This window comes from Salarias fasciatus, chromosome 1, assembly GCF_902148845.1.
Source record: "Salarias fasciatus chromosome 1, fSalaFa1.1, whole genome shotgun sequence".
NCBI lineage: Eukaryota > Metazoa > Chordata > Actinopteri > Blenniiformes > Blenniidae > Salarias > Salarias fasciatus.
This window is the reverse complement of record NC_043745.1, coordinates 6746787-6763119: the sequence shown is the minus strand read 5'-3', so window position 1 is coordinate 6763119 and position 16333 is coordinate 6746787. Positions and strand designations below refer to the sequence as shown.

The following is a 16333-nucleotide window of genomic DNA, read 5'->3' as shown; positions in this document are numbered from 1 at the left end:
GATCAAAATTTAAAAAGGTGGAAACTGTTTCAGAATGACCATTGTTCAATACCAACATCATTTTACAGAGCAAAAGAGAGAGAGAAAATGTAATCTGCGAACTGTGGAGCAGTGCTTTGAGTTTCTGCTCCAGCCATCGTCTTGACCCATCTCTTAACCTCTCCTCTCAATTATACAACCTTAACAAGCCGTACGCTGCGCAGCTCTCCACCTCCTGGAGCAGCTCCGCTTGTAGCAGGCAGGAATTATCTCGGTGTAATCAAGGTCTCAGGCAGCCCCAATCAAGGCTTAGCGCCCCCCCGGGCTGCTTCATCTGCTCCCCGTCACCGCCGATCAGAGCGGCGCAGGCAGACAGAGCCGCCATGTTGGACGGTTTGACAGCCACGGCGTGGGTTTGAAGTTACGAGGCGGGATGGAATGTGACGACTGGCGGGAGTCCGGAGGGGAACGCAGCGTTTATCAGTGTGACGGTAAGTTCAGGTCACAGCAGCCGGGATCAGTCATGACGGATCAGAGCCGGGAAGTTTCCGCACCCAGAGACGAGACATCTCCATGAAAGCCTCCGCATGGCGCGACACGGACCCGGCCGGAGGGACGAGAGGCTGCGTTTATTCAGCTAATTTACTCTCCAACGTGGAAAAACATTTTCAGCTAAGATGCAAGATTGAATTAGAAAAATACAAGGAAAAAAACATGCCTGGGACCAAATGAGCTCTCTCAATAGGATTCTATAGTTTAGCTTAAATTTCAGCAAAACAAACTTTGAGCTGTTGCTTTTTATTCATTTAAAACGCCTGAAATCAGGATAACACACTGTGGTCGGAACACCTTCACACACTTTTATTCTGAAGGTGTCCGACCTTCCTGTAGAAAATTGAAGATAATTTGGACAGGTGTGCACAGTGCTCACCTATAAACTGGATGGGGAGTGAACTCTACCCAGAACCCATGCCTCCCTAACACCTGATATGAGGGAAAGAATTCAAATTAGGAAATAAGCCCAATGATTGTGGTTACATGGTGTTTTTAATTCGGAGTTGGTTTATTCTGAATTAAGTAATTCAGAGTTATTTGCATGAGCTTAGTGTTTATTCTCGTCTTATTAGTGTTTTTTCTCGTCTTTCTTTCTCGATTAACTTTGACGCTACAGCCTTGAAAATGTCCGCGTTGTTAAGGTTTGCTCATTTCATCAGATCCGATTCTTTTAAAACTGCTAATAAATAAATGATCTAAATACCAGCAGGAAAACTGTGTGATCTGGGTACATTAAGCTAATCTGACGATTGTTCAAAAGACAGAAAGTTTCACGATATAAATCCAAATGAAATTGCAAAAGCTCCATGCCTCTGGCCTGTGTGAAGACGTTGACGTCTCTGGAGAATCTGGTGTGTGTACAGAGTGTGTTAACCACATTCCATTGAGGTGAACACATTCTCCTCCTTCCACACTGTTCTGGCCTTGCACCTGCTTTTTACCTCGTTTGGCTTTCAAGAAAATGGAAAGACGTCAGGACAGAAGGAGGGTAAGTGCCTCCATACATGAAGCTGCGGGACCATATCCCACCGTATTGTGACGGCCGCCTGTCAGGGAGCGTCCGCACCCAGACGCCTGCATGGTCCTTGTGTTTAATGGGGGTTCTAAAAACATACCTCCGTTTGTGTTCAAGCCGAAGAAAAAAATAAGAAGAAGCCATTTATCATGTGCTTGTCCACACAGTAACTGGACACGGACGTCCAGTTTGTGTTTTTATGTGGCCATGCAGTTAACATGAGTTGTCTGTCGTGGGTTTTATTTTTTTTAAAAGCAGAGTTTATTCCAACAATGTGCATATTGCTCTGAGTTCTTTTTGTGTGTGCTCCTCACACAGCACCTTTCACACATGCAGCCGCCATAATGAGAAAATCATTATGCTTCCATTTGCAGGTATGTGAGCAAAAGCAGCTTAGGGTAATGAATATGAATATGAATATGAATAGAAAGAGCAGATATGCAGTTTAGCTCCGCGGCTGCTGAGTGCATGACAGCATTTTACCTTAAACTCCCCTCACCACTGTAATTTTTGGGATTTTGTTGGAGGTCTTTGTATTTGCATGCCTCTCTCCCGAGCCATCTCTCTGCTGCTGCTGCTGCTGCTGCTGGTTAACCCATTTCTGGAGGTGTGTTTTATTTTCACATTTATTTTTCAGAACCTGATTGAAGGTGAAACGGTAAAGCGATGAATTTTAAAACAGCTTATTAAAACGAGACCCAACAAGGTTAAGCTTTTACTGCTGAAAAACTCGTCGGATTGCAGTACGTCCAGAACTCCCGTCCAACCATCCACGACAAAACTGGCAGTACACAACATATTTATATGTTATACTAGCTGGTTAATCTCAATGCCATTTACATGATCAGTCTCATTCACTGACACCCACAACCTCTTTTCAGCAATGGCTAACCTGACTGATTACTGTTTCCATCTTTTCAACGCCGTCAGTGTTACCAACAATTAAATGTGGCGGCTTCATTCCCAGAGTCTCCGAGCACCGTCGTCCTGGAAAAATCTGAAAGTTTTCCATTTTCACTGGAGGAAGTTGTGTAAATGTGTTCCTCGCCAACACCTTCCTTTTTCCATCCATACGCCTCTCGGGGTTTCGACACCATCCCACGTTCAGTCTCATGGGAAGCTCTCATGTTCAGTCATGCTGTGCAGAAGACTCCAGCTACGAACGGTAAAAACTGCTCCCAGCCTCCTATTACCGACACGCCGCCCCGCTTCCAGGAGCGCCACGGACCCATCGATCCCGCCGTCTGCCTCAGAGAGAGGAACTGATTGAGGTGCTGACTGACTGACCCTCCACCTGCGTCTCATTTAAAGCATTTCAATCACTGCTCCGCCGGACCAAGGTGCTTCCAACAGATAAGAACCTACACATTCTGTTTTATTGTGTTTTCATTGCATAAAAAATGCATTCACAGTCTGTTTTATCAGTTCTCACATTAAGCAATAACAATATTAAATAAACACAGCAGCACAGCCATTTGCCTTTGTGTACTGTTAAATAATCTGGCTTTCACAGTGTCACATCTTAAAGTTTATTGCGTTTCACATCGAGACAATAAATAAATTTACATCAGTCTCCTGCAGACTCGATCCAAATTCACTGGTTAACAGTTCTGTGGATCTCAAACATGTCTTCATCTCAGATTGTAGTTTACTTTCCATTTAAGGGACTTCTATTGTAGCCCCAACCAGCAAAGGAAGGAAACATACTGATTTATTAAATTTTACTAATAAGCATAAATGCCTCAAGTGCAAAAATTGAGCAACATATAACAAAATCATCTGACAAGCTGTTATTATTATGAGGTTGTATAAAACACCTCAAGACTCAGGGAGTGAAATTTAATGTATTTCCTTTTATTTTCCCTCTGCATCAGGGATTCTTTGAGCCAGTTTGATGATTTAAAGTGAAGAAAGTTCAGACATTTGTCTTTAAATCTAGTAAGTAAATGTAAAAAGTTATAAAAAACACTCAAGTACAGATCTGTTTAAACTAGTTCTATCTTCTGGCAGCGAGCAGAGAAGAACATGGTGACACACATAGGTGTGTCTGACACACACACACACACACACACCTTCACCCATTAAGCAAGTCGAGCATTCCGGCTCATTCATCTGGCTCCGTTTAAACGCCACTCCTCATCCTCTTCACGCGGCCCACGTGCCTCCTGCTCCCGGCAAATCTGACGACGACTTATTGTTCTCATCCCAGCATTCAAATTCAGCGCATACACAACGGGAAGGGGCGAAAGAGGCAGACGAAGCCACCAGGGAGCGCACAGAGCTGACTGGAAATTAATCATCATAAATCTTACAGTGGGGAACGTTGTTAGCGCAATCATGTTTGATTAAATTGGAATTTTTGAAGCACAGAAATAAATACACTGGGATTTGGAAACCATTACTGAACACAATGATACTGACAAATTGGACAATATGGCTCATTAGAAGTATCGCGCGCCGCGTATTGCCGGGCTGCTGTAATTGTATAAATTAGAGATGGGAGGAGGGCAAACTATGAGAGGAGGGGAGCGGAGAGCGGACGGAAACGGTGAATCCTTCCGACACCTTGGAGATGGAGAGCAGGCAGGTGAGTGTGTATCGGCGGCAGACAGCCGCTCTGCAGTGCATCACCTCAGCCTTTCTGCTGTGGAGCCGCACGGCGAGGCAGAGCGCAGATAAACAGTCACATGACCCGGATTAAACCGCTTTATATTCACAGCCGCATCTTTACGCTTAAACATAATGCTGCTGACGGCGTGTGTGTGTGTGTGTGTGTGTGTGTGTGTGTGTGTGTGTGTGTGTGTGTGTGTGTTTCTGCACAAGCACTTGTTGAAAAAAGCAGAGCCAGGCTTCACCTCATGTTGATTGTTGACTTGCTCCTTATTTTTTTTTAGCCGGATCTTAATTCTTGTCAGAATACATTTATCATATAAGTGATGAGGACTTAATCCATGGGCCCAGTTCTGTGTAAATAAACACATTAACTACAGCAAAAAGAAGGATTTAGGAGGCTTAGACAAGTCTTATTTTGAGGGAAAGTCTTTTCTCGTGCCTTTGGGAGATAATATACTCTCTATTTTATAGACTGGAATTTTACAGCTTTGGGAGACTTCTGGGAAGAAAACCAACTCTACTGTACTGCATGAAATGGAGTATTTAGAGAACTGTGCCATCCATATACCCTCATTCATTCTGTGTGGCAGCTGCATAACAGAGGCCTGAAAGGACTGTACAGATGTGGAATCAGGACTGCAGTCAGTGAAGTCTTTGGTCACAGAAAATGTGAGGAAGAAGAAGAGAAGCATGACGAGGAGCTCAGAGTATGAAGTGAAAGCTATTAAAATGAATCTGTTGTGTTAAAAGTACATTTTCCTGCAGCTACGTCTGGTTTCCCACCATTTTTCCACCTCTTTGACGGCCTGCAGGCCCATCTCCCATATCGGGTTCGACTAGACACTCCGACACTGACGGTCACCCACACAGGCAGGAAGAGTCAGAGCAACGAACAGTTTCTCCAAATCTACTCAAAAACAAAGATTCATGGGGGGTGGTGGGGCTCTCTTGGTTTTAGGGGACATAAAATTTATAAAAACAGGTGAATTAGCATCTCATTCATTTATTTCACAAAACTGCAAAGTTTAAGAATTTGCATTAAAAGTGTGAGAAAAAATGGCAGAGAGTCAAGCTGAAGGGAAAGATGAACCAGAAAGACAGAAAGTGCATCAAGGGAGAGACAGTATGTCTGCAAAGAAGCAATGCTGAAAATTAGAGCTGAATTCATCTTTTCAGGTGAAAAACTGGTAAATGAAAGTTTGAAACTGAAAGCTGAAGCAGCTCCAGTTTGCCAAACACGCTGAGATGGAGCGCAAACCCAAAGAGTTCATCCCCAGAGAAAAAGAGTTCATCGTTACGGAATAGAACAAACAGAATGTTGCCACATGAAACTGTGAATGCATCGAATTCAAAACAATATCCCCCGGTCACCTGACAGCTCGCAGCCTTTACCTCAATAAATTATAGCTGAGGGGTTGTTATCGGTGACTTGATGAGCGACCCAAATTAGGAGGTGTTTTAGATCAGAGAGCACAAAAGATTTCGCCACCCCCCCAAGTGAAAGGACACGGTCACGGTCTAACTCCATGCAAAATTTACCAAGAAGTTCAAAAAGCCTTCAGAACAGAACAGAATCTGTTTCTTACTGCAGAACTGAAGGTTCTGAAAGGGTCTGGAAACAGCCCATGACTGTACGCTGATCATTCCTCAGCACAGGGCTGCACTGGAGCTTCCTTTTCTCACTCCTGAAGTCATTTTTCAGACTTTAGTGTAAATGCTGAGATTACATCAGGATGTGAAAACAACAAGGGAGCTGAGAAATTCTGAGCTAATAAACCACATGCCTCGGGGATGAGGCCATGCAGATTTGAAGTAGCTTTTCAAACCGTTCACTTCCTCCATCACCGCGCTCGGTTCATCACTCAACTAAATGTCACCTGGTAAGAGAGAGGTGGGAAAAAACAGTTGGAATCCACACATGTAGCAGAGGTCTGACAGCCTCAAATCTTCATGCTTCTCGCTTTAATACGGTTAATTGTACATTTTTTGCTAATTTCACTGGTGCCCTCTAATGTTTCCTGCAAGCTAAATCTCCAATAAAAGGCTTTCCCATCATCTATTTCAACCAGACAGTCCTCTGTCAGATAAAAGTTTGATGTCCGTTTGTCCTGGAAGCTTAATCCTTTAAATTACAAATCCTATTGATTTGAAACCATTTGAATTCACTCGAAGCTCTTCTACCTGAACAGAGAGTGGACGGAAAGATGCTTCCTAAACTAGGTGCGACCTGCAGGATTTACTCTGGAGATTCACTTAGATTTTAGCACTTCAAATAATTATACACAGAAAAAAGAAGGAAAAAAGAAGCAGTTTTCCGACGGCGTTTTGTTTGTTTCATTGATATGTGCGGACACGAGTTGGTGGATAATTGAAAATGTCATTTTTAATTTTCAGCGAAGGAAATTAATTGCAGGAGCTCCAGAGCTCTGATAATGACACCACACAAAACAGGAAACAGCTCTCCAAACGCCAATACAGTCAGACCAGAGAGTGTGTGTGTGTGTGTGTGAGGCCGGGCTGGTATTCCTGCTGTTGTGGGGACAAACACACACACTGAACTGTGGGTTCATCACCTCAACGTCAACCAATGCAATTCAGGCGAAACAGTTTAAGGTGAGATTACAGGATTAGTGTGAGGATTTTAAAAAGAATTCCGGTCACAGTAATTATGTGGAAAATTTATGCAAATGTCCTGAGAAGTGATGTAAACATGTGTTTGTGTGTGGGATGAAGAGCAGGACAGACAGCTGTAATGAGTTTGTGTTCATCCTCTGCCCTTTGACAGTTTCATTCTGTAAAAACTAATCTGATACAGCTAATTATTTGTTTCCTGGTAGCTTTTTGTTTCTTTTGAGAGAGGGGGGTGGTTATTTATTTATTAATTGTCTAAGCTCGAATCGTGTTGTCTGTCTCACAGACGCAAACAGACTGACCGCATTAAGGATTTCCTCTGCTGTCTTCACTCCAGATCTTTGTTACCTTGTAGCTTCAGTTTGAGAAAACAACAGTTTACAGAACATTATTACATGATTAAACTTTTCTGTGCTGTGCTGCATTCAGGGTTCACTGAAATAAAGCCTCGACCACGTTACCACCTGATCTAAACGAATCTGAAACAGTTTAAAGTAATGCCGCAATATTTTTTGATGTTTCTAAATGTTTTCTTTTAGTACTGGAGTGTATTCTATCAAGGGAAGAGTGTGAGTTTGAGATGAAATTGAAATTGTTCCAAGTTTAATCTTATTTGAGAAACTTCTTATGAATGTTTCTAATAAAGTATGAGTGTGTGCTACAGTGCAGTTTTTGAAAACGATGTGTGTGTGAGTGTGTGTATGAGTGTGTCCCTGTCTGACCGACTCACGTCTTTGTAACTTCATTAAACTGATCTGTTGTTGTTAGTTTCAGGAACTCAGGATTGTTTTTTAATCTTTTCAGTCAATGTGTTTTATTATTTTGTTGTGTACTGCTTATCGGATGTGTGTGTTTTTTAATCAAATTTGTAATGTCTGGTTTTTGTGTTCGAGGCACACACAAAAGCATCCACACACACCCACACACACATCGAGACGCGCCTAAAACGTCTGACACACAGACACAAAAACATAAGACCTCTGATGTGCACGTGAAAAAACTAAAACCTTCGGCACACACTCAAATACACACACATACACAGACTTGAAACTTTTAAAGCACACACACACACACACACACGCACAAAAACACTCTCACTATAAAGTGAGCTGCTTAAGAATCAGTAGATTTCAGATGACGTGGGACTCAGGAGCTTTATGGTCATTTCTGCTGCCTTCTTGTTTCACAGACGTGCTGCTGGGCTGAGTCATGGCGTTATTATATAGATTCATTAATACATCTACGGCATGAGGAACACACTGGTGGGTAAAGGTGGTATTGAATAATAAAACTGGGCTATTACCTGAGAAAAAAAGAATCTAACACATAACAGGAAGCGCACTCTTCCAGCCGTTACAGCTCCAACTTTAATGCAGTATCCAGAGTTTTATTTCAAATCGAATGTTCTAAAATTCCGCCTCAAAGAAAATGACTCCTGGATGGCATGTTCAAACCGAGGCAAGCTGGTCTGTGAGCACATTCCTTTTCACTTTAACATCTTTCAAATTCTTTGACAGCAAAGAGAAAGTTGAACCGAGAGTCTGGAAGCTTCATTCGAAGCTCGGAGTGAAACACATCGCGGATACACCCCCATCAGAGAAAACACTCTGATCACTGAAATGGGATATGTTCTGTAGCAAGGGGGCATTTCGCCCTCAAATTTGATGTGTCAGAAGAAGAAAAATGGTGGAGTGTCACAAAATCTAACTGCTGGATGACTGAGCATCTCCAAAAAGTGCAGCTCCTTCTGGGACGTTCACTGTTTAACAAAGATGTAAGGAAGGAAATCTAGAGAACTGGTGACAGGGTCAAAGGTCTCATGTAACGTCCAGGATCCACTGTTTACTGCACAGCCTAACAGGAAACTACAGTATACCCGCTCTGTTTTCTACACAGACAAATATCTCATAAATCACTGATTTTCCATCAGGCGGATCAAGGCACGGCGCCGGTCTGCAGTTCTGCACGCTCAGGTCTTACCTGCAGTCCTGTCGTGGGTTGGCCACGTATCCTGGAAACGCCCCGTCCGTGATGTCTCGGCACATCTTGCTGTCCCTGTCGGAGGGCAGCAGCGTCCCCGCCCGCACCATCAGGCCCAGGCAGTGGTCGAAGGTGTTCCTCTCCTCCGGACCGTCCTCCGTGAAGTAGCAGTGGCCGAGCGTGTCGTAGCCCACCACGTTCTTCACCTGGTGGGAAACACACCGCGGGTCAGTCTGCAGCTTCTAGAGATTCTAGACGGAGAGACGATGTCCGGGCTAACCGAGAGCCTGGACCATCACTGATCCGTCTTCATGAAGAATCTGAACAGAATGTTCAGGAAAGTGTTCAAAGTGTTCAGTGACGTGTGTGAGGACATTGGCAGGAACTGTTGTGAGCAGGTATGTGTGGAGGGGGAAGACTTTACGAGCGGGACCAGCGGAGTCAGGGGTGGATGAAGGAGAAATGTCCCGCCTGTTTCACCCCGGCAGCACAGGAACAGAGCGTACGGCGGAGCACTGACCAGCAGGCCGTTGGAGCCGTGGATGGTGACGCAGCGGGAGAAGGAGTGGTGGATGGACAGATCGCTGACGAAGGTGGGCGGGTCGTAGCCCCCCCGGCGGTCCACGTCTCCGTTCATGTGGAAGTGGACCGGGTAGTGTCCCATGGTCTGCTGGCCCATGTGCTGCAGCTCCACGCCCGAGATGTGCACCGCCTTGAAGCCCCGCTCCACCTGCCGGGGCAACAGAGGAGGAGGAGGAGGGGGAGGAGGAGGAGGAGGAGGAGGGGGAGGGGGAGGGGGAGGAGGAGGAGGAGGAGGAGGAGGAGGGGAGGAGGAGGAGGAGGAGGAGGAGGAGGAGGAGGAGGAGGAGGAGGAGGAGGAGGGTTCAACAGAGCTGCCTGACATTGAGCGTATTGTTTCATTGTTTTTATTGTGTGCTCTTTATCTGATGCGTCAGTCTGTGTGTTTTAAAAATCGTGTTTGTGCTGTCCCACTGTTCTTTTTAAATGCTTTGACACACACACATTATATACTCTGTATGGAAGGTATTAAGTGTGTGTGTGTGCATCAAACACTTGGATATGTACACACAAATGCACAAAAACCCACCAACATACACACCGACATGATCTTTCTTCTTTCCAAATGAACGTCAACATTTTTATTCCCTTTTATTTATTACAGGCTTTTTGGATGAATTTTGAAGACTTCCAGTTTTCGCTCGTGCTGCCAAAGCTTTCGTGTAAGAAAACCAGAATATGAAAGTGAGCGAAAGAGTTAAAACAATCGGGAGAGAAACAAAAGACGGAGAGAAAAGAGAGAATAAAGTGAAGCAGTGGGAGATGAAAGCGGGAGAAAAACATGTGTGAGGATGAAGAGGATGAGTAAGAGAGGGGTGGCTGCAGTGGTGATGAAGAACGAATAAAAACAAAGAATAAAACGACTCGTTGAAGACATTTAGAAGAATCAGAAGACGCAGCAGAGTCATCAGTGGATGAAAGACAGAGAGCCCAGATGAAAAGCAGCTTTGTTCCAACACTGAACCGAACCGCGGCGTTTTCAGGGATTCACACTGAAGATTGTAGCCTTTTTAAACAAAAGCTTCGTCTTTTTAGGCTCCAGAATTGAAATGCAAAGTGAGAAAAACAAAGAGCACTCCACTCAGCTTTTGCCCGGCTAATAATAGAGAGGATGTGGCTTTTTAACACAACAGTGGATGTGCGGCTTTTAACAGGGAAGCGCGCTCTGAGGCATTCATTTTGAATGGCTTCACTGGAGTCTCACTGGGGCTTTCCTCTCTCTCTCTTTCTCTCTCTGCGTGTGTGCTGCACACACACACACACATACTCCCATGCACGAGAAAAATGTGACATGAGAATGTGATGGAAATTTATAATAGAATATGATAGCTTGCCCTGGGGAGAGAGAAGCATGAAGGCAGCAGGAATAAAAACCACAGCCTCTCCCTCTCTCTCTCTCTCCCTCTCTCTCTCCCTGATCTAATCTGTCTCAGTGTCTCTCTTCGCCGATTCGTTTCCTCCACTCCACACGCTCACTGGTACACCGTTGGTTTTACAGAACAATTTCACGTGACGTAATCTAACCTTTAATCATACATTAGCGCGACCGATTTTTCATTTGTGGAAGATTTTGCTGGCGGAAACAGCGGATTACACATCCGAGAAACACGCCGGATTTTCCCTCAGACAGTCTGCATGAGAGCCGACCGGGTGGATTACTAGGTCAACGCGGTTTTCCAGAACTTTGAGTTGTCAAACCTACTCAAACAATTCAATCAATAATAGCACTATGCATGTCTGACCACTAGGGGCGCACTTTAGTCAGGCTGTTTTAGGCTAAACATTATGAAATATGTGCAAATCTGGTTCGTTTCATGTTTTCCCCACAGAGTTCCTGTTGAACAAGCCCAGTAAAGCGCAGCGTACCTTCAGGTGTCCTCCGAAAGTGTCGAACTGGAAGAACTTGCAGGCCTCGTTTCCGTAGCAACCGGGCTGCATCTCCCCTCGGAGAAGGATGTTCCGACTCAGCAGGCCCACCTCCGCCCTCATGTCCACCCCGTCCACCTCCTCGCCCATGTGGATGAACTGAGCCTTCCCTGCGCACACGCACACACACACACACACACACACACACACACACACACACACACACACACACACACTTTTCCATCACTCTTCCATCACCATTATCTACATTACAACAATTAAATAGCCAGGTGGAAGTTAAAAACGCCGCCATGGGGGATAGCCGGACACCCAAAACACAATGAAAGATTTCTGTTTTCACTTGAAATCGTGCTGCAGAGTGTATCTAGCATTGACACTGTGGAACATTACAGGATTCTAAATCTAGAAAACCAGATCAAAAGCTTATTCAGATGTACTTCAGAGAAATAATCCAGTGTCATAAATACTTATAACCTGTTAAAACTGCTTTAAATTCTGGCATTCTTGCCTCCATGGGAACACAGAGTCTGTTCACTCTTTGATGCATTTTCACCATCACTTTGTATGGATGATTGTCCAAATCAGAGCAAAGTGTCACGTAAAGTCCTTCAATGCAGACTATTGTGCATTAAGCACTGAATTTATGGCGTAGCACACCAACATAACACTAATAACAAAATAAACACAAAGAAAAGTATCCGTGTGTCCATTGCTTTGGGTTGCCAGTTTGAATTAGCCTTTTTTTTTTAAATACAGGATTGTTGCTTTTCTGAAGGGATCAAAATCAGAAAAATGAAAACAAAGACAAAATGCAGACACGTTTTTGCCTCGTCGTTTATTTGCAGACATGAATTCCTCAGACTTCTCCGCAGACCGGAGCGTGATGAACCTTCTCACCGGAACGCCGGAGAAGCCCAGCTTGGCGTGCGGCCGTGCAGATGTTTCAAATAACAGCCGTGCAGGACATAATGGTGCGGCTGAGTCAGAGTTTGCAGCGTGTCTCTTAAAAGCAGAGCCGGGCAGGGGCTCCACTTATAATTAGGGTGAACGCAAGGAGGCACTCCTACACACACCGACCTCCAACACACACATAATGTGTGTGGAGAAAAAGAGGAGCGCTTCCCTGAGGTGGAGTTAGAAAGACAAACACTTCTCCACCTCCGCTCTGCCGCTGCAATCAAACTGAGACCTTTCATTTGTCGGGACAGAAGTGGGATGGGATTCACAGATGAACTGGGAGAAGGGAGTCAGCAGTATTTTCTATTTAACTGGATGAGCTGCTCAGGTGGGATCAGTTAATGACTGTTGATTAATTTCAGAGTTACTGGATTATTTCTTGATGTCTTGTGGGACTGTGATGGACTGGAGGGAGCATCCTGCTAGAACTGGCTCCAGTGACCTTTGACCCTGCAAAGGATTAACTAATATAGAAGATGGAGGGACGGATGGAATCTTGTTACAGAGAGGCTGTGATTTGGGTTTTTATTGAGTTGGGCAGGTTTTATCTTGCATTCGAGAGCGAAAAAGCCAAACGGATCCGGCATGCAACCTTGATTTCTCCCTCTCGGTCCATCGTGCTGAGCGGCCTCAGCGTTACTCGTTTAGCAGCGACTCAGAAGGACAATTAACACCTTGGAGAGAGAGGGCGAGAGCGTGAAGAACAGCGGTAATCCCACCGAAAGCAAAGACAAAGGCGAAGGAACGGCAGAATAACAGTGAGCGGAAGGATGTAGCAGGAACGATAACACTCCTCCACACTCACATCCTCAGCAACACAAATCTGCTGATTGGAAAGAAAAAAAAACAATGAGATGCCAGAGAGAGAGAGAGAGAGAAAAAAAAAAAAAGAAATCAGAGAAATATTCAAGTGTGAAATCCAGGAGAGCGAAGATCACACACCCACGCATGCCTAATCTCCGCCCACCTCCTCCGCCAGCACTTCTACAACTCAGAGCTCAAATGAACACTTTCATTCTCACTTAGCTTTAAAATATCCGACAACACAGGCCTGCAGACGCACCGACCGCGATGCAGTTTGACTACAAAGACTTTTCTAAGCCCATTATAGGTGCCCTTGTCAACAGGAATCCGTATCGCTAGGTTCTTCTCTTTTCTTTTAAAGTCTTATTTTCACTTCATATTATCAGTGTTTCAAATAACTGGCTCCAGTCAGATTTGTCACTTGAACCGTATCCAACAGTTTTCCTTCTGCAGGATGAGTAACGGCAGGGAAACAGTCGCCGTGCTGGACTGCTGTGGTCGACTTCTCCATTCAGAGGTCAGTCTGTGGCCTCAGACTTTGGGTCGTGAATAAAATAACTGCATTTTCTCCTGAAGGTGGTTGAGTCTGCTTCATGTGGGGAGTTCAGGAGTGGAGCGACTCGTTCACATCAAGGTCCTGTTTATGGGACAATGCTGACAACAATGGCCTTCAGAGTCGATTTAAAACAAGTTTTTAGTTGAGATTCCAGTTTAACGCTACATGACTTCATGGATTTTCTTCAACCGATTGTTCCCAGAGTGAGAACGGATCGGGAGGAGGAAGGTTTCAGGTCTGTCACCGCTCCGTCTTGGGAACATTCAGCTGGATTTGGGACTGGCAGATCTGATTACTGTGAGAAATTCAAACCTTTCCTCAAAAACAAAGAAAAACCAATGAGTCTGTTTTTAAAATCGGCACGCTACAGTTTCACTGTTTTTCAAAACGAACTTCTGTTTCCACTTTGTCGGCTGCTCTCTTTCAGGTTTTACCTGGATAAAGAAAGGTTAAACGAACTGATGAAATGGCCAGGCCTCGTGTTGTTGTGACTGAACAGGTTCCATCTGTCGGGACGTCGAATAAGAGAAGCACACCGATGCTTTATTTTCGCCCCGCGGTGCAGAAGCAGTTAATATAGTGTTTTGTGCATTTTGAAGAGGTTCATCATTTGTCTGGAATGATCAGAAGCCAGAGGATATTTCCCAGATGTCAGTGTCCTGCTGCAGACCAAGCACGAGGAACGCAATCTGTCTTCCTGTGGCTGCAGGTCATTTATTCACTTCATAACATTTATTTTTCTATTTTCTCCTCTCATTATCATTTATGCCATTTAGAGCAGTCGAGAGTTCAACATGCAACATGCAGGCACAACTTGTTGGGCCCAAGCTGGTAAATAGCCGCAGGCCTTCTCTCTCCGTGTGCCTCCGACATCCATTTCCCAAACAATAAAAACAACACACCCTCTCTGTTTGTGCATAACCTCCACGCCTTGGGGAATAGACTTGATTATCAGTGCGTGCTGGAAAACGCTGCCGCGAAGTGGCACGCGAGCAGGAATTAATGAATCGGATTACAGTCACGCAGAGAGTGACAGGAGCTCAGAGGAAAAGCCTCCCAGCTCCGGCTCGGATTTCCAGTCCGGATGGCAAAACATCGGGCGACGTCTAAGATGCCATGAAAAACAAGAGGCGAAAGGTGGGGAGGAGGGAAGCTGCCGAGGGCTGATCTTCCAACGCAGCCAGGCAGAGAGAACAAAAACAACAAACAAACAAAAAAATCTGAAAACGTAACCCGGACCAGAAATCCAAAGCAAAAAGAATCCAGAGTTGACTCATTTCGCAGCGTGCCCCGGTGCTGGGAAGCGACAGCTATGAGACGAAATGTCACAACATGTTACTGTTGACTTTCAGCCGCTGCGAACAGGAGGATTCTTCAAACAGCAAGACACAAAGGCCGTTTGAACTTACAGAGGAGAGCAGCGACGCCTGACAGGGCCGACCTGAGGAACCATGCTCATTGTGGTGGCACTGAAAGAAATGGAGTGTCTCTTTGTGCATGAGGGCATATCGGCGTGCACCGCGGTGTGCCGGCGTGTGTGTGGCGGCATGAATAGGGTCAGTCAAGAGCGCACAATCCTCAAAAAGCAGGCTGAGACTTTCCCCTGGCCGTGAGTCAGACCAAACACCTTCCACTGACTCCCACACACTGCTGCAGGCTGTATCCACCTGGCCTCACACACACACACACACAGGCACAGGCACACGCACACACACACACACACTTCCCACAGCCCCTGATGTGGCTTCGTCTTCTTTCCTGAAGCACCGTCACCAAAACTGTGAGTAATCTGTGAAAACCGCTGACAAGTAAACATTCTAATGTCTTTCAGGAGGTCAGAGCCGATGAACCTCCGGCCGCTCCGACACACTGCTGCAAGAGTAACGAGAGAAACGGGCAGAAGGCATTGAAAGATATCAGATCTCTATTCTCTTAACCTTTTATCTCTTTTGAATTCACAGGAATGATAGTGAAGAACATTTCAATACAACTAAGAGACAGTGTAGAAAGAAAATGCATCATTAGCACATGATAAAACATGTCAAACACCATTAAAATCATTAAAAATGACTAAAAAGTCTGTAAATAATTCTGCAAAACATTGTTTAGCCTTGTCCTACTGTATCATGAATTATCTGCAATAAATATGACTTACAAAAGCATGACACACATATTTAAGAACATACACTAGCTTCATAAATACAAAACCTTTCTTAACTAGAGAATGGTATTTTAATGGTCATTCAAGGTAAATACATGAATGAGCTGAACTGATTTGTTTAAGTAAAGGGGCAAAAACAGCTGAAAACAGCAAACATCACAATGTTTAGTGCAAATATTTAATTAGATTTTATGCAATTTGCATTAAAGTACAAAAAAACATGTAAAGCCTACCAAATACAGTGACTCGTATCAAGATGTAGTTGACTTTTTGGAGTATAATGTGAATTATTTTAATGCACAACTGCCTTAATACCCAAGTTACACCATATTTTAGGCCCTGTTTACCGACAGAAGCATCGTTTTTGCACTTCCACTTCAGAAATGTTTTTCTTTCACACTACAACGTTTAGAGAATGATGTCTGTTTCCACGGAAATGGAAAAATGCTGGAAAAGACGCAGTTAGCATGCCAGGCCACGAGTTGGCGCCATTGGCTGTTTCTCTAACAAAACCACACACGCATGTGCACAGAGAACAAAAGTCTATAAACTTGAACAGTGATGTTTTCAGTGGCTCTGAGCACCGCTGTGGTGTAAATGGATCCCAAAACACAAC

The 16333-nt window shown here is 44.6% G+C and overlaps 1 protein-coding gene across 1 annotated transcript in view; it reads right to left on the bottom strand.

Moving 5' to 3' along the window:
• The window catches only part of LOC115395310 (cell migration-inducing and hyaluronan-binding protein-like), a 184731-nt gene that overhangs the window by 32420 nt on the left and 135978 nt on the right, over positions 1 to 16333 (bottom strand). Inside the window, exons 13-15 of the mRNA XM_030101175.1 lie at positions 11219 to 11388; positions 9294 to 9503; positions 8774 to 8979 (exon numbers count right to left, since the gene is read on the bottom strand). Of these exons, the coding sequence (XP_029957035.1) occupies positions 8774 to 8979; positions 9294 to 9503; positions 11219 to 11388 (586 nt within the window). The remainder of the gene's footprint in view (positions 1 to 8773; positions 8980 to 9293; positions 9504 to 11218; positions 11389 to 16333) is intronic.